This window comes from Diadema antillarum, unplaced genomic scaffold (genome assembly GCF_040938485.1).
Source record: "Diadema antillarum isolate AM-2024a unplaced genomic scaffold, OU_Dant_1.0 seq00001165_RagTag, whole genome shotgun sequence".
Taxonomy (NCBI): Eukaryota; Metazoa; Echinodermata; class Echinoidea; order Diadematoida; family Diadematidae; genus Diadema; species Diadema antillarum.
The window spans coordinates 494,636-514,383 of NW_027271972.1; the positions used below are offsets into that span (position 1 = coordinate 494,636).

The following is a 19,748-nucleotide window of genomic DNA, read 5'->3' on the forward strand; positions in this document are numbered from 1 at the left end:
ATTTATAGTATGAATAATTCAAATTCAGCTGTGTGAATTTTTTTATTTTTAGAAATGACAAAACTTTAAAAAGTGCACCAACTTGTAGATGGAAAAAGGGGCAGCAGAAACCGGAAGTACATGCTTATTATCAGTTACGCATAATGTTGTGACTGTGTGTGTAGCTAGCTAGCTAGCTAGCTGGCCAGGTTGTAGGCAGGCTTCTATAGGTAATTCTAACGTCGGCTCGGCTGTGTGATCGAGCCAGAGTTCCTTAGTTGAACATTGCGAAAAGACTACTAGTATAACTTCCTGCCAGGCAACACATTTGTATCAGTAAGTAACCCGAAATTATTACATAGTATTCATTCAAGTTATTCTCGTATGAATTGAGCAAATTGAGAATCTTACATTCGACGAAGCAACATCTAGCTAGAAAGTTAGCGTCTTGTCGTCTCCCGTGGCCGTGTCAACCGTGGCGATGGTCAAGACCAAGTCACCAAACTTCACGACTCAGTTCTCGTTGCGCGTCGCCGCTTCCTCCTCCCGCATCCCGAGGCCCCGCGCTGAGGAGCTGCGCTGCAGTGCGGGGTTATTAACCGGTTCTCACTTGACGACGCCTTGAATTGATCTTCGTCTCGACTCTGCCGGAAATACCAACCTGTCTACATACATACCAATAAATAAAGTCCATGTCTACGTTACAGCTCCAAATGTAGATCTTCTCCTCCCGAGTGCATCCATGATTTCATCTTGTAACGTTTACATGGTTAATTTATCAAATAATTACAAGAACGAAGTAACAACACTGTCAACAGTTGAGGTCTAGCCAGGACGACCCCCGTCTAGGACTCTAACATTAACAAGTTAGTTATTCGATCTAACATTAGAAATATCATAGTGATAGAGTAGGTCTAGTTTCTATACAGCTAATTTACACAAGGGTCACAATGTCAGTCTAGACTCTTACACGTTACAGTAATGCCCGGTTAGATCTAGATGACTATTAAACGTTAGACTTGTATGTGTAGTTGAGCAAAGTGTTGAGCCACGAGTCTAAAGTAAGTATACTAAAATGTAGAATCTAACAGTTACACAAACAAGTTAGACCTTGTCTACACGGGTTAGTTTACAAGTGGTAGAGTAAATGTCCCAGTTCGCGGCCACTACGTACAGCAGCATATTTGGTATTAACTGCGAACAGCAGCCCCAAACGCGTAGCGTAATGGGGCTGCGGACTGTAGCATTCAGGATCATGACGGGTAGTATCGCAGATAAATATCAACTTGAAATCGAAAAATTTCTTCAATTTGAAGACTTACAGGTGAAGTTGAAGTGTTGACAACAGGTAACGTGCAACGTTTGGTTCTGCCAATAGTCCCTTTCTGTTCAAATTGATAACTTAATAATGTGACTCGGTCGAGAGGAACCTGGGAGAGCTACACTGAATTGACGGCCAGCGCATGAGCACACAAACATCTTATCCGGTCAGTGGATTTGAAATTTGTGTGCATTTGATGTGTGCGCATGCGCTGGCCGTCAATTCAGTATTAGGGGGTATGCCTAATAATGTATGGTGTTTCCACCTTCCCCTCAGCTTGTTGTACCGAGTCTTGCAGTAGCGATTGATTGAGGTTTGGGTTGTTGGTCATGTTGTGTGTGTTTATGTGTGTGTGTGTGTGTGTGTGTGTGTGTGTAAGTGTGTGTGTGGGTGTGTGTCTGTTTGAATGAAACAAGATTGTGAAAAATGTGATTGCAAGGCAAGGGTGAAAGAATAAAAAGAGAAAGGATGGGAAAGTGGGAAGGAAATGAATGAAAAGATTTTAACAAAAAAGCAAACCTGGAAAAAAAGATCAAAAGATTTACAAAATAGGAAATAGACTTTAAAAGATAATAGAGGGAAAGAAAGAAGAGAAACTGACATTATAAAGGGAAGAAAAGGAGAGATTGGTATTCTTGAAAAGAAACAGGAAAGCAAAAAAAAAAAAAATTATAAAGGAAACCAAAACCGAAAGAGAAATGTGGATTGAGTGAAAACAGCAACATTAGTAGAACACATCAGTGACAGTTTGAGGAAAATCGAACAATCGATGCAAAAATTATGAATTTTTAAAAGTATTGGTGTTGGAACCACAAGATTAGGAGACTATTAGAGGTTATGACGCCATGTGCGGACAACAATTTAAAGGAAAAATATAAAGGGAATTCCACAAAAATTCATTTTTCATGAAAATTACACATTCCGTCAACGTGATGCTAACATATGTTAAGGGTAGCAATTATTCCCCCTGCTTTCTGAAAGCAGTTAGTTAAGTGCTCTTTCATTGTGCTAGAAAAGTGATCTTTTTGTGGAATTCCCTTTGTATTTTCTTTATATTGTTGTCCACGCATGGCATCATAATGTCTAGTAGTCTCGTCATCCAGCGGTTCCAACACCAAAACTTTAAAAATTGATTGTCCGATTTTCCTCGAACTTTCACTGATGTATTCTACTTTAGCTGCTTTCACTCAATCCACATTTCTCTTTGGGTTTTGGTTTCCTTTAAAGGGGATGGCTAGTAACTGATCAGTGGGAATCAGTGGGAATGCTGGGGGATGATTGTTCCAATTCTTGTGGGATTCATTTAAGAGTACATTATATATCTGTTGTGTGAAAATTATTTGCTTCAGAACGGTCTCATATTCAAGTACTGTGCAGTTTAATGCCCCGTCACTGTACAGGCATGTTAACCTGGAAACATTAAACTGCACATTACTTGAATATGAGACCATTCTGAAGCAATTAATTTTCACACAACAATAGATATGTAATCTGTACTCTTAGTAAAATGAATCCCACAAGGATTGGAACAATCATCCCCCAGCATTCCCACTGATTCCCACTGATCAGTTACTAGCCATCCCCTTTAAAGGAATGATTAACAAAAGAAGAAAAGATAGAATACCCATAATGGAATGAGAGATGAATTCAAATTGGATGAAGGGAAAGATGAATAGGAAGATAAGAAAGAGGATTATATAGGTTGAAAAAGAAATCAGAAGGAAACATAAAAGATATTGGAGAGGACAAAAAGAAAAGGTAGATGGAGGGAAAGAAAACCAGCTTGCAAGAAACAATAGGAAAAAAAAAAAGATTGAAATGGAAATTGAGAGAAGTTGGACAAGAGGAAACCCACAAAGAAATGATTAATTGGAAGGAAAGGGAATATTAGGAATACCCGAAAATGAAAGAAGGAAAGATGGAAAAGAAACAGAAAGATATTAAGGGGATGCACACACGTACATGCTCAACCGCTTTGTATACTACCGCTACTGCAAGACCTGGCTGAGGATAAGAGAGAGAGAGAAAAAAAGAGAATTTAACTTTTCAAAGACACCTTAGAAAAAGCTGCTGTGATTGCTACTTTCAGGTCAAACAATCCACCCTTACTGCATTTGCTGAACGTATTCATACTGTATGGATTGCTTGTGTTCAGAGCAGCATTTCAAGTGATCAAGTTTTTCCGACACTTGTAATTTTGTCATAACAAAAGGTTTGTTTGTTTTTTGTTCTTTGGTGGGTACATAATAAACATGTACATGTATAGATGTATCCCTACAACAATCAACAATAACACAGTTCCATCGCCACCACATGCAAGACTTGTGTAGATCACTCCCTTTACTTTTTTTTACTCTCGAGCTGATGTAATCATTGTGGTGAAAGACTGGACTTGCAAGCAGATGTTTCACAGACTATAATGATCAATGATAATGTTATATCTTCTACATAATCATTGATCCATCATGCTTTACAGCCACAATCTGCGATCAGCATACTTTTGAGTCAGAATTATGTATTTTTCTTCCTTATTTGGCTTTGAAATTTGATAAAATCATTAGATGCGGTCCATCTTAACATTTTTGATAACCACTAGAAATTCTTGTTGACAGTTACAGCATGAAATGGAAGGTGTGTATGATGGGCATTTCTACATGATTACCCAGCCAGTTTGTTACTTGAGAGTTAACAATTCCATGGGTGTTTGGCCTTGTCCTTGGCTTATAATAGCACAAGTGGGTATCCAATGACTTGATGCTATGCTACTAGACCTAGACTTTACCATGCTATTGCCATATCAATTAACATTATGAAAGTCTGCAATGATCTTCTTTGAATTGTAGTACAGTAGTTATTTCTGTTTGAATTATGGGAAAAAACTTCCTCATGTTCCCCCCTAATTTTTGCCATGTACCACTCTACACCGCTTGACCCTTGTTGGCTTACGAATGAATGCACATTTTACAGCTAGTTTTGCTGAATGGGAATTATGTTTGAATGAAGCAGTTATACAAGTGTGCTTCTCTACCTTCTCCCATGAGCATGAGGCCTTTGTCTCGACGAGAGATCAGACATTCCATATGTCCCATAATTTGGTCAGACGACCAAGTCTAAAGTGGACCGTCCAAAATTCAACTCCTGACATTTGGCTACTCATTAATTTTAATAGTATCCTTTTTGCACGCGGTTGAATTTTGGTACGGGAACCATATATGATGATAAAGAGAGATACAGATCTACAATGTATACAAACAAATTATTAACAATGTGAGTGCACACCTTAAGATTATTCTTCTTTTGATGAAGCACGGGCCACCGTTGTAGCTCTTGTACTAGTACTGAACTCTTGTATCAAGCTGTAGGCATACCCCCTAATATGCCATGTCCATGTTTACTTGTGCACAATCAGTTTGATATGACTTTTTGCGTGAGGATAATGTTTGTGGATTGTATCAAACTCAAGACTGATTTCAGCACCCTAGTATTGTTTACATATTTGCTTAATAAGAATATTCTTGTCAAAATCTACCATGTTCTCAGTTATCTTCAATATCTGCAAAAATGATTCCTTTCAGGGCCATCATAATCTCTTTGATATTATGCATCATCTATTTCAAAGTTTGCATTTATTTAGCATTTTGTTGACTAAAATTTTGAAGTACAATAACATTTTACCAACACCATGACTTCACAACTAACATGCACCAAAAGGGACAGTTTTTCGCATCAATTCATGAATTTGTTTTGTTCTTGTCTTTTTTTTTCTTTGCATGTCAGGGATAACTCTGTGTGTGAGATTGGTCTTACTTCATCTGTCAGAGCTTGTTTGCTTCTTTAGCAGGGCAGAATGGCAGGTGAGATCCTCTTGATTGATTATTTACACTGTTCTGCACTCCAAGCCAGTTTCGGTTCTCATTAGCCAACTGGTATTCCTACTTAAATTTGCACTTTTTAACCCATAGCGTAACAGAGATTAAAACATTCATATTCATGTTTGCCTGCAGATGCTTACACGGCTGAGGAATCATTTAAAGGAAACCGAAACCCCAAGAGAAATGTGGATTGAGTGAAAGCAGCATTATTATTAGAACACATCAGTGAAAGTCTGAGGAAATCAGACAATCAACACTAGTAGCAACACTAGTAGAACATATCAGTGAAAGTTTGAGGAAAATCGAACAATCGATGCAAAAGTTATGAATTTTTAAAGTTTTTGTGTGGGAACCACTGGATGAGACTACTTGAGTTTATGACATCATGTGTGAACAACAATTATAAAGAAAATATAAAGAAAATTCAACATGCTTTCACTTTTCTAGCCTAATGAAAGAGCACTTGACTATTAAACCACTTTCAGAAAGCATGGGGAATACTTACTACCCTTAACATATGTCAGTATCAAGTCAATGGAATGTGTAATTGTCATGAAAAATGAATTTTTGTTGAATTCCCTTTATATTTTCTTTATATTGTTGTCCACACATGACCTCATGAACACTAGTAGTCTCCTCATCCAGTGGTTCCAACACCAAAACTGTAAAAATTCATAACTTTTGCATCGATTGTCCGATTTTCCTCAAACTTTCACTGATATGTTCTACTAGTGTTGCTGCTTTCACTCAATCCACATTTCTCTTTGGGTTTTGGTTTCCTTTAAGGGCACATCACATATTCAAGGGTGAATGATAAAAATTGCAATGGGAATTGGCATTTTGTGGAATCATGAAATCTACCAACTCTTCACATTGTGTTTTTAACTGAAAAGAACTCAGTTTTCAAGTGACAAAAAAATGAGTAATTTGTGAAACACTGAGTGAAGTGCAATATTCAGAGCTTACTTTATGTACAGGGAAAGCAAAGTGGATTCTAAGCACTGAAGTAATTTTGTATGTCTTCATTGAGGCATTTTATTGATAAATGATTCCAGGTTTACACATTTATGAATTTATAAGAGGTGAAAAAAAAAATGCATTTCAGATGTGATGTGTAAGAAGCATAAGAGTTTAAAATATAATTCAGCTTATTTAGATTCAGATTGCGTATTAAAATCAGAAGCGTGCTGGCATTTCCAAGAATTTTTTGGAGTTGATCAATTTTTTATTCTTATGAGTTTACTAGGAAAGTGTAATTGCTGTACTCTCTGCTTTATTGTGGATTGTCGGTTCAAAGAGCAGGTTTCCTCTGTTGTACCCAGAGTACCCAATAAAAATGTGAATATTTCCGTTACATTCATAGAAAGAGTTAATAATCAAATTCAATTTCTACCCAATCAACAGGAGTACTATCATTTACCATTATAAAATAGGTATTAATAACAGTTGTATATTGAGTATATTGCATCCCACTGTTAAATATTTACAACATTGCATGTTATCACCATCATACAGGTGCACCACCACCACTGCCTTCATCAAGGCCCAAAGGGGCATATGTGCCCCCACCCATCCCTTCTAATCGGCCCAAGGTGGCCTATGTCCACCCACTTCCACCCAGCACCCCTGAACCTGCACAGGAGGACTTGCACATGAAGACCAAGCAGCAGCCGGCCACAATTGATGGGTACAACGGTGGCCCCGGCAGTCTGGGTAGGCAGCTCCAGGCTGCTCTCCAAGATAGAATGATGAACAATCTGAACCAAATGTCCGACAAACCACAGCCCATGTCCAAGCCTGGCACTTTGGATGGTAGGACTAGTGGGGAAGCTTTCAGACAGCCTCCATCTAGTAAACCACAGCTTGCTAGCAAACCGGCTATACACCCTACACCAGTGTCAGCACCACAGTCACAATCTCACAGTGGTGGTGGGCAAGGTAGACCACCCGTCCACATTTCATTTGGGGATTTATTTGGAGGGAGCACTAAACCCCAACAGCAGCCGCAATCTCAAACACACCCATTCTCGACATCAAGCAAACCAGCAGGCACCTCATCATCATCATCTGCTTTCAGCCAGTTAGCGGGTTTGTTTGGTTCATCCTCCTCACAATCCACAGGAACAAGCGTGACCTGGACTGCTACTCCAGAGCAGAAGGCGGCTGCTACCAATTACTCTTGGAATGTAGCAAAGGATGTCTCCAAGAATGTTAGTGCGAAGGATGTCTTTCAGGCTGGGAGCCTTCTTGTGTCAACTCATAACAACAGCGGCACTGTTTCAGCAACTAAAGATCAGCAAGCTGCTATTGGGCGTATTTCTGCCCAGGTTGGTAGCAGTGCTGCTAAAAACGTTACTGCCGAGGAAGTTGGGCATGCAAGAAACTTTGCCACTACTAATGCTGTCAATAATTTGTCATCTAACAAGGACCAAGGAAAGCAACCGTCTTCATTTGAACTTCTAGCCCAGGTGATGGGCAGCAAAGGAGGAGGGGTACATTCCAACCCCACGGCGAGGGCTAGACCCAAGCCATCTCAATCGCCAAATGGTTCAGCGAACATCATTTCTGGTATTCCCCCTCCTCCATCTCCCACCCTCCGCCAGAAGCAGGCCCCTCAAACACAGCTGGTGCCCCCAAGGGCTGCTCCGAGAGCCCCAATCGGAAAGAGTGCACCATACAAGGCCGGTGGATCCTCCCTCATAGACTTCTCAGATTTGTCGGAGCCAAGCAAGTCTGGTCCACCAGGGCTGCCCAAGACCAAGGCCCAAGGTCCAGCCGGGGCACGAACAAAGCCCACTATCATCAGGCCTAGTGCGGGAAAGGATAGCAGGTCATCGTCTCCTGCAGTGGATCAGCAGCAGAAAAAGAGCAAGCCTCCTCCTAGGGTAAGTACATTTCATTTTGTTCCTGTCCCCCTCGCACTTTAATATTAACTGGGTAGTGTGGGGATTCATGGGTCACCCAATTCAGTCGCTGTCCATGGGGTACATAAAAAAAAAAAAATGAATGGCACCGATTAGCAAATATGTGCATTAAAACATACGCTCACTGGTAATGGTGGACTCCTGTTGAGATTCATTGGCTGCGTGTGTACCTACATAGAGATCAGTGATAAAGCTGTGCACAAGTCATTGCAGGAATTCTTGAATATATTTGACCCGAGCCAGCCTTCCCGCTCCATGAATACCCACATTGCTATTTTGTCTTTAACTGTGCTGTTGGGGTACTAAAGTCTCTAAGTCTGTCAGAAATTTGATTACAGCAACAAAATCAGGGACATTTGGTAACATTAGCCAAATGCAATGTCAATCAAAGCTACACCTCTAACCTCATTTAGTGGTCAAACTGTTCACTAAACCAACAGACTCAGGTAACACAATTGAAAAACACTACCAATGATGAGCTAAATTGGAGTATGGAAACTTGATTGGAGAAACAGGATACAAATTTCATAGACTTTAAGAAAATAACAACTACTTGATTGGCATAGAACGTGATAAGAAACTATATACAAATAAGATCTTTGTAGGTGTAGGAGATATATAATGAATATAAAAAATGTGAAATTTGTTCACAGGGAGAAGAGAGCTTTCACCTTCATTATGGACTTTGTATTTGACTGATGTGGGAGTTAAATATTGACTTAGATCCTGTGCTAAGCTTTCATGAACATCTCTTACTATCCTGTTTGGCCAATTTTTGAGTTGACTGCAGCACTGAATTAAGCACTGTATTTACAATCTGTTCCATCTGTGGCAAGGGTTTCAGTTTTCTGTCCATCTTGTAGAGTCGGCAAATAAAGACATCTCAATGACCACTATGAGAATAGTAAATGATGTACATCTATACTCAAATGTTTATCAGTAAATATCACTTTGTCGTGATATTTATGTATTCGTTCCTTCTTGATTGTGACTTTGGCGTCAGACACTTGGCAAAGCAAACAAATCACTTTCTTAAATCAATGTAAAATTATAAATACATATTGCCAGCCTGAGATAAATCCAGTGGGGCAGTAAATCATGACAAAGCCAACATACTTTGTTTGTCAAAGGTGATAACATACATTTGTATTATAGTTATCATATGATACGTGGAGAACACCACTCACAACTCGAATCAACTTTGTAGCAGAGCAAGTTGTAGAGCTTGAAATGTTAGATGATATTACCCCAAAGGCAGTTAAAGAACATTTATCAAACTAACAGTGTATGATGTACTGTAGAGAATAAGAAAAGCAGTGACAATTTATGGACGTTATTGCAACAGATTTTAGGCTGACTTTCCCTGAGGTCAGTGATATTATAGAGTTTAGAGTGGACCATTGATAGACCTTTACTGGATATAAATAATGGAAAAATGGAACACAGACTAGCGGGGTCAGCAACAAAACATGGCTTTACTTTATAGCAGTTGTTTTTCACTTTTGGCCCAAATGTGTTCAGGGGTTTTTTTTTTGTCTTTATTTGAATTGTACATTACATTCATCATCTGATTATCAGTCCAGAGTCAAGCATTTTGACAAACTGATCTTTCCTGGTGTATTGACTCTAAAGATTCCTTTTGTTCAGAAGGTTTATTAGAGGTGCTATTTTAAAGAAAGTTAATTCCATTTTTTTTAATAGTAATTTTCCAAGTGTGGAAAGATTGCCCATTATACAGATTTGTTTTGTTTTTGTTTTTGTTTTTCTTGTGTAAGGCTTTATCTAATAGTCTCTTTGATTTTGTTCTTTGTTTTATGTTTGTTTTGATGTTTTCCCTGGCAGTGAGAAGTCAGTTATGGGCAACATAAATTTGGAACCTGGTGATTTGATAATTGAACAGTGTTTCTGAGTGGGCAACGACAACAGAAAGAAATTGTTGGTTCAGGCATTGCCCCATGTGAAGTATAGTATTACTTTTTTCACATCACATGTCTGTTATGGAGTATTTTGAGATTTAAACATTACTGGAAGCAATTTCAAGCATTTTTCATGCCTTTTAAAAAAGAGGAAATCCACTCCAAAAATGATAAACTCTAAAAGAAAGAGAAAAAAATCCCTACAAAATGTTCCAAAAATTACCAAAATGGCATAAGTAAGAAATGAGGAAGATATACACTGTATGACACATTGAAATTTGAGATTTTTTCGAAGAATATTTCTTGACCAGTCCTTATGAATATTCAGATGAGCAAAATAATGTTGTCATGCCCTCACAAGTTTGTATGTATAAAGTTTATATGAAGTTTGGAAAAAAGAATTATTTTTTGCTATTAAATACATGTAAAAGCATATCTATCAAACGTATATCAAAGTTAATATTTTTTTTGGGGTGGTTTTTAAGGCAGGTTTTATCATGCAGCTGAAATATGAGATTTTGTCATATCTGTACATATATGGAATGAATAAGAAATTGTGAGAGCATGACATCATCAACCTGCTGAATTTGAATATTCATAAGGACTATTTGAAATTTCAGAATAATATGTATGTCATAACTTCCTAATATTTCTTGTCCAATTTTGATTATTTTTGCACTGTTCTGCAGGGATTTTTTTTTCTCTTTCTTGTGAAATTGATATAATTCTGGAGTGGATTTCTTCTTTAAAGTACAGGATGTATATTGTCATACCCTGGATTACATACACGTTGTACATGTGTACATCGCAAGACTGTGATTTTCATACACTTGTTTTGAATTGTCAGATAATATTCAGATATGCAGTGGTTTGTCATTTCTGGTAAATTGTTATTGTTTTTTCAGGGGGGGGGGGACAGGGTGAATTGTTGCTTCAAGTGTCAAGTTCCTTCTTGGTATAAAAGGTAGTGTTATGATGATCATTGCTACATTGGATCACAATTTTCATCATTATAATTGTCACTTGTAATTGTTGCAATAGTTCTTACAAGTCAAATTGTTTCTTGTAAATTTGAAATACACGTTGTAGCTTTAAATTCATAAAATCCCCTCCCCCTTGAAGTGGAAGTGTTTTCCTCTTTCTTACTCTGCAAAAATTTCTTGGCATATTTCCAGACTAATGCTGTATAAGGGGTTCTCAGCAACATTTTCATCGGCATCAAAAATCTTTGCCTGATTTCCGATAATTGAATCATCCTGATGACCCCTCTGCTAGAGGGGCCCATTATGTCTCTGTTGCCTGACAGAGGTGAAGCATTTATTGTTCCTATTTCTTTCTTCTTCTTCTTCTTCTTCTTCTTTTTTGTTGTTAAGATATTGCAATGTAGGGCATCAGGCTGATAGTGGGTGGGGGTGGGGGTGGGGGGGGGGGGATGGGAGATTATGTGAAGAATCTTTGACAGTCCCATACCATAGTATGTCATGTCATGATTCAAGCTGTTTAATATCTTTATCAAGTTCAGAAGTCCATGTATCTGATTTAATTTCATTACACTGTGTGTAAGGGTGCTCATACCTTGTGAATATGATTGCATCATGATCAAGATTAACTGAATAGAAAGAGTATCCATGGCTGGAAAGTGATTGAAGATAATGAAAAGTAAGGCATCAAATTTTCAAGAGCTGCATGTGGGTACATTGTATAAATTCCACAAAGTTGGGATCCAGGATACTCCATTTGTACAAAATGTATGTGTGCATATTTCAACTTTAATATACAAATTTTTTGTCTAGGTCTTTTGTTCTTAATACTGAACATATTTGTGTTATATACACATGTACTTTACATTTAACACATATTTTCAACTCTTCATTGGATATCATCAAAGCATAATCCACACGTACGTTGTGTATCTACAGGGTGTGCCTGTGTAGATGTATAGCATAGTGTATACTTCAGTGTTTCAATAGTGTTTCAATTTCAATAAGTTAAAGATGTGTGTGTATGCATACAGTGTACTTGTGTGTGTGTGTGTGTGTGTGTGTGTGTGTGTGTGTGTGTGTGTGTGTGTGTGTGTGTGTGTGTGTACACACAGAGATGACATTTAAAGTGCTATAACAAGAAAGCTTTAATATGCAATGTACATTGTGCATCATGCCATATGATTTCAAAGTTGTTTTTAAAACCATTTACAAATTTTCTCACCCCAGCCCTCTGGACCCCCTACTAAAAAAATAGCACCAGCCAGGCCTAGTGCTGTTCATGGGACTCGGACAGCTGGAAGCACCCCACCCAGGCCAAGCGGACTCAAGCCAAAGCGGAAAGCGCCCCCTCGACCAGGCAGTCAAAAAGGTAATGCCATTGACTTTTACAGAATTTTTTAGATTGATTGATTGATTTTTTTTTATTTATTTATTTATTTTTTTTAATGGTGGCATTTAAGACCAGCCCATCTGATGTTGTAGTTTATTGCACTTTGACATGTATAGGCATGAACACTCTATTTTTGACCTGCTTATTTCCATGCAAATTTCTGCTTCCCCCCTGTTTTAGATTTAATTGCTCTTATTTTGAATGATTTGTATCTTTTTTTATAGGGGATGTTCTTTGTTAAAAAATAGAAACGAAGGCGTTGCTTTGATTTATTAACTAGTAAAATGAATGCAATACAATAGCATTCTGTTCTTATTACAAATGTAATAATTGATACAATGTTACTATGGATAAGCCTTAGTTTGAGTTTTACAGCATGCATGTAGACATGAAAGGTTTTTTTTTCTTTTCTCTTTATTTCATGATAACAGTACTTTAATAATTAAAGGAAACCAAAACCCAGAGAGAAATGTTGATTGAGTGAAAGCAGCAACATAATAGTAGAACATGATCAGTGAAAGTTAGAGGAAAATCGGACAATCGATGCAAAAGTATGAATTTTTAAAGTTTTGGTGTTGGAACCGCTGGATGAGGAGACTACTAGAGGTTATGGTGTCACGTGTGGACAACAATATAAGGAAAATATTAGGGAATTCCACAAAAATTCATTTTTCATGAAAATTATACATTCCATCAACTTGATACTGACATTAAGGGTAGCAATTATTTCCCCTGCTTTCTGAAAGCGGTTAGTCAAGTGCTCTTTCATAATGCTAGAAAAGTGAATGCCAACAGACGTCCAGTAGCAAATGCGCATTGATACGCGCATGTCAAAGGTACACCTATTTTACGCTGGTGTTAGACCCCGTTTACAGTGCGAGGCTCAGCCGCGACTCGGCCGTGGCCGAGCCCGACTTCATTTCAGTGTAAACACGCAAAAGGCCAAATGCGGGGCCAAAATTGGCTGCGCATTTGGCCATGCTCTGGAGGTGGTCTCGGCCTTTTCTCAGTGTAAACGCAAACTGGGCCAAATGCGCGGCCAATTTTAGTCTTGCTTCCAAATCCTCTGCCCGTACTATTTCGCTATTCAGGGTATCAACCCCCTCAACGTCGAAATCTAGTATAGTTTAAGGTGGTTTTGTCCTGCAAAGGATTTTTCCTGCGGCAACGGCCTCTGCCGGAACGGCGACTTTGTCGCCACGGAATCCAGTTGGCAAAGGATCTGAAAACCAGACTATATCAAATTGCATTTGTTTACAAGCAGAGCGCCACTTTGACAAAATATTGAAAGGTTTGAATTAAAAGCACGGCCGAGCCCGGCAATGTAAATGGACAAATTTGCTGGGCTCGGCCGCGGCTAGGCCCAGCCCCACACTGTAAACGGGGTCTAGGACCATGGTACAAATTTTGTGCCGTACATAGTCTAAAGTTTAAACCGCCTTTGTGAATTCAGGCCTATAAACATACCATGGTTTCTTGCAGGTGGCATACTTTATTGTGTGTGCATATGTACACATTTGTATGCATGTTGAATGCCGTGTGGAAAATTTTGATGCTTGAGAATTCTTGTGGCATCAGCCAAGCTCATTTGTTAGTGTTTACAACCTACAGCCTGTATGAAGGTTACAGGTAGGATCTTTTTTTATCGCTTCCAGTTTTGTGCCTTTTTGGACTTTTTTGTTTTATTCCATTGAAATTTAATGAATGTTCCCAGCTTGTGGGATATCGAGCCATCCCCATGCACTGCCTGAATCAAACAATGTGCGTTATAGTTTTGTTGCTACATTTACATGTAGCGCACCATTACAGTGGGGCTGAGAGAGTCAGACTTGGCTGCAACCCGATTTCTCTGTACGAATGCACAAAATTATTGTGGGGTCAAGCCCAGCACTTGAGGGCCTAGCCAGCCTCGACTCAGCGCGGGCCTTTGGTGTAAACAGGGTCTTGGCCTTTTCTTTACCTAGTGTCTGTCACATCCCTTTGTATAGGACATGATCATGACCTGATGCCATTTCTGCTACATGGTGGGGGCATGTCATGTCAGTATTAAAAGTGATTGTGTTTCCTGAGTGGAAAAATGAGCAAAGAAAATGGGAAAATTGGGATGCAAACCGAAGACCTCCGGATTGCTAGCCCGGTGCTCTGCAGACTGAGCTACATATAAATAGAAAGCCCTAGTACATTAATGTTCGTTCCCAGAAACCCTTAGTTCTCAATGTTAGTGTGGTCGAAGCTATAGCAGTGTGTGTGTTTTGACACACACACACACACACACACTTTAACGTGACATAAACCTGAAGGATAATTCAACTTGGGGATAAATGCTAGGGATCACCAAAGTGATGTACAGCTTTTTGAGTATGTAACAAATGCAAACAGAAGGAAACTGACCAGAAATGAATATTATTTAGTAGTGGAAAAATGAGCAAAGAAAATGGGATTCCATCGGGATTGTGTTTTTGTTGAAATACATCCTTCCTACCCTCCTACTGCCCCCCCCCCCCTCCATATGTCCCAGACACATAACTTGCACACATTAAACTCTCCATGCGCCCGACAGATATACTGTCAAACCTTTCTCTAGCGGCCACTGAAAGAAAACAACAACAACAACAACAACAACAACAAAGGCTGCTATAGACAGGTGGCTGCTGTAGACAGGGTCTTTAACATGATTTTTCTCTGGGAGGGGGATTTTATTAGTGGCTGTGTACAAGTGGTACATGTAGGTCATGTATTACAGCAGGTTTGACTATACAACTGTACTTTGTAAATGGGCATTACTTTCTTTTGTCTGCTCACATCTAGAGAGGAAAAAAGTTGAAAGTTCCAGAAATGATTAAAATTCATTTCAGAATGGGAAGCTAAAGGCATAGTTAAGTTTGAAGAATCTGAGCTGCATGGTCGTACGTATATGCTACCAGCCTACCAGCATCTCCGATAATATGAAGCTTTGGCCAAAAAAACAAAAAAACAAACAAACAGAAAATGCTCATAATGACTCTTTTATTAGTGCTTAATAGGGAAAATGATGTACACTTGGTACATATGTGGGTTACGAGAATCGCTCTTTCTTTCTTCCCCTAGATAATGGTATATTACAATAAACTACTTTAGAAAGGGTTTACTAGAATGGTGATATTTGTTTGGTCATTTTACAAGTGACAGAGTAATAGTAAAAAATTACACAACTTATCACCTTTTTTTATCCATTTGATTATGGTCATACTATGTTTATGCAGTCCAGTCAGCAACATTCTATCTTTTTTTAAATTGAGCCAATACAATGTTAATAGTTTTTTATCTTTAAGCAACCTACATTGAACATGAGTTCTCGAAAGGTCTGCTCGGCTAATACCGTGTACTTCACTTGCCATGCTATTCAGGTTCCATTAAATGGTACATCTGTTTTTCAACTTAACCGAAGGTCAAAACTTTGACCCCATGGTACTTCGAGAGAGAGGATGCAATTCCTGCATGGATCTCTACACAGTGATTTCCCATGGTGAACATACATTGTATAATGTACACTGTACACCACAAAGATACTGGTATACCACAGGGACATGTTCATACTGCATTAATTCATAATACCTGCCAGATCCTTTGAGAAACAAGGTGTGTAGTTTCAAGGCCATATGTGCAAATCCGTTGTCATGTGCAGAAATCCATTGAATTGACCAGATATGTAAAACTAAAATAGATCTGGAGTTGTGTGACTGACTCACGGTATTTTATGTGCGTTGCTGCGCAAAGCACAAGGAGAGGTATTTTGTGGTTTCATGTTCGACTGACTGTGACTCTGCCAATTGTGTTTTGCGGAAGGTCGCCGCAGGAAAATGCAGAGATCAAGTGAAAATTGAAATGATAGCTGGAGAGGACGCCCACACGTGCAGGTAGAAGCGTGGAATAGATTAACCAGCTGAGAGCTCGGCAAACAACAGGAAGTCACAGGAACAAGGCTGGTGTCAGTCTTGCAAAGAGCTTTGCGCAGTCAGACACTGTGGCTCTAGCTGGAAGCACTGTGGAGTTTGTTTTGGTCTTGTATCAAAGTTTGTCACTCCCATTCTGGCCAGGGAATTAATACATGAACACATACACACCTGCAGGCAGGCATACAACTTCAGGCTTGCACCGGTGGATTGAATGGTAGTATGTGCGATGGTAGGACCACCCTCGCGAGTGCAACATGCCCACAATGCCTACGCCTGGGGAGACCAAGGAAAAGAGAAGAGCGCCTCCTGCCCCAGGTAGGGAAAAGAGGCGTGCCCCTTCACCCCCTGGATATTCTGGAGGATATCAGAGGAGTTCCCCGTCCTTGCCAGATGAAGATACGTGTGCAAGCAGACAGTTTACACCACTTTGTCTTCGTGGTGAAGAGTATGGACGTGCAGCCTCGCCATCATGGGAAGTGACCAGCGGACAGTATGTCCAGTCTACAGAGGGCAAGGAGAAAAGAAAAGCGCCACCACCTCCGGGTATCGGGAGTGCCTTGTTACCCCCAGGAGATGATAGGAGGTCTCCATCAATTCCAGATGAGGAGACCAGGAGTGTTTCGTCTTCTATTGGTGAAAGCAGACTGGAGAGTTCACCCTCCTTCAGAGCAAAAAGTGTGTCACGCACACAATCGGGCAGAGGGAAGAGAGCTGCACCTTTACCACCAGAAGGAGAGAGCAACGCCTCACCGCTGCGTTCTCGCAGAGACAAGAGGGGTGCCACTCTGCCGCGGTGCAAAGAGAAGAGGTGTGCCCCTCCACCACCTGTTGAGAGTCAGAGGAGTGTACCAGCGAGCAAAAATGACAGAAATGTAGGATCTCTCCTTCGCAGGGAGTATAGCCGGACACCGTCCCCTTCACTTGAACAAAATGGCGATCCATTCGTGCGCTCTAGCTATAAAAAAAGGGCAGCTCCCTCCCCACCAATATGCAGACCAGAGTTGTCTGGTGAGGACAAGGACGACGCATCGCCATCTCCATGCACAACTCCCCTGTATGTGTCGCTGCCATCAAATGAGGATGAGAGGGGCTCGCCAATACCCAAAGATGATGTTGATGCAGAAGTGGTGTTACCAGTTGCCATGGAAACAGACATGTGCTTATATACAGATGAAACAGAAGTTGAAACATCAGTTGCTTTGGAGGAATGTAACAGTGAGCCGACACCTCCATTGGAGGAAGATTTGTGTAACAGAGCAACTACCCCTCCAGCAGAACCAGAGATGACATTAATCGATGCGGAGGAAAGTGGTAATCCATTCTCTAGCAGTGAAGAAATTGCATCTCCCACTCCACCAGCATCCGGAGCAACCACCCCACCAGCAGAACCAGGGATGACATTAATTGATGCGGAGGAAAGTGGTAATCCATTCTCTAGCAGTGAAGAAAGGGCATCTCCCTCTCCACCAGCATCCAGAGCAACCACCCCACCAGCAGATCCAGGGATGACATTAATTGATACGGAGGAAAGTGGTAATCCATTCTCTAGCAGTGAAGAAAGAGCATCTCCCTCTCCACCAGCATCCAGAACAACCACCCCACCAGCAGAACCAGGGATGACATTAATTGATGCGGAGGAAAGTGGTGATTCATTCTCTCGCAGTGAAGAAAGAGCATCCCCCACTCCACCGGCATCCAGTCCAGACCTGTCTGGTGAGGACAAGCACACATCCCCATCTCCATGCACAACTCCCCTAAATGTGGCGCTGCCACCAAATGAGGATGAGAGGGGCGCGGCAATACCCGAAGATGATGTTGACGCTGATGTGGTGTTACCAGTTGCCCTAGAAACAAACATGTGTGTATTAACAGATGAAACGAAAGTTGAAGAAACATCAGTTGCTTTGGAGGAAAATAAGAGTGTGCCAACACCATCAGTGGAGGACGATTTGTGTAACAGAGCATCCACGCCTCCGGCAGAATGGCAGATGTCACCAATTACTCCCGAGGAAAGCGATACGAGTTTGCAGATGCATGTAGTTCCCACAGAAGAAAGGCATCATCCCAGAGATCCCCCACTGGCAGCTAAGGTGTACGTACCGTGTCGCCCTGCACCATCACCGCCGAATCCACCAAGCACATCGTCGTCATCATCAGACAAAAAGAAGACGACAAGATGTCTGCCCTCGTTGGGAATAAAAAACAGCGCATTTCGCCTGTCAAAGAGGAAGAAACGAGGTAGGATACAATGTATAATGTTTATAAGTTACCCTGCAGGAAATGCAGGGACACATGTATTATGGTAACAGTTCAAGCATCCGTCATGTTCACGAGAAAGTATGTTTTAATAGATCCAAACAGATCTTTACATGAACAATTTTAACATAAAGCACACTGTATGAGGTAAACGTTATACTGTATTTTTCAAAGACTGATATTTTGCTTCAAATTTTTCTAATATGTATGCACCCAGCCTAGGCAGGTTTAGCTCTTGAGTGTACGATGCAATCTGTTCATTTAACCCATACTGAAACCTATTCTTGAAAAGTTCTGCATGGATTGTAAATTAATTACTATACGCAGTAGGCCAACAACATAAAAACAGTAGCTGCTGAAGGGTTAGTGCTAGTTTTGCATGTTGTCGGGTACTGAGAGTGAGAGTGGGCCAGCTGTACACATGGGATTACAATGTAGATGCAAAACTGTTTGAAAGCATTGATCTCCATGTTGATGTAACGTGGCTTCACTCCCATTCTGAGTACAAATGTAGGCATTCAGTGTAAGACCACTCCATGCGACATTTCACGGACAATGAACTACTTGTATCGAAAGTCATTGTTCAAAGATGTACCTGTGGGACATTACACTGTGTACAATGATATCTTCCAGGGATCTGTAAGCAGCATTGATTGATTGATATACTGTACTTACACTTGTGCAAAATGGATGTACCTGAAAGGCAGATTTAATGCTAGCCAAGAGATGATTTGTTTTCCCCTTTCTTTCCAGTGTCTTTACTTTGCTTTCTAAAGGATGCAAGGCCATAGTGTTTATCTCTAATTGAAAAGAGTGGAAAAAATATTGATGCTATATAGAATGTTTGCAAGTGCTGGTACTTCTATAAACTGTAAAGTATTAATGTTTTATGACACATTGGCATTAATGTATGATTCGTGCATACTAAAATCTGACTTTGTCAAAGAATTGAGTATTTCCCATGCCTCTGAAGATTGCACCACGTACAGTATATTGTGATGTGCATTTACACGTACAACTGTATGTACACGTAAGCACAACTGTAGATAATTTTAAACAAAATAGTTTCAAATGTTTGTCAATTTCTGTAGATGGTGATTACTCCTAATATAGAAGAGACTATTCCTCGTGTTAATTTATGAATAATCCTTTCATTTCTTCTTTTGATTCTG

At 40.0% G+C, this 19,748-nt stretch overlaps 1 protein-coding gene across 1 annotated transcript in view; it reads left to right on the top strand.

Annotated features, from left to right (window-relative positions):
- The first annotated feature begins 209 nt into the window (after positions 1 to 209).
- The window catches only part of LOC139744384 (uncharacterized), a 42,368-nt gene continuing 22,829 nt past the window's right edge, over positions 210 to 19,748 (top strand). Inside the window, exons 1-4 of the mRNA XM_071654825.1 lie at positions 210 to 315; positions 5,078 to 5,154; positions 6,688 to 8,057; positions 12,223 to 12,364. Coding sequence (XP_071510926.1) covers positions 5,148 to 5,154; positions 6,688 to 8,057; positions 12,223 to 12,364 — 1,519 coding nt within the window. The 5' untranslated portion in view covers positions 210 to 315; positions 5,078 to 5,147. The remainder of the gene's footprint in view (positions 316 to 5,077; positions 5,155 to 6,687; positions 8,058 to 12,222; positions 12,365 to 19,748) is intronic.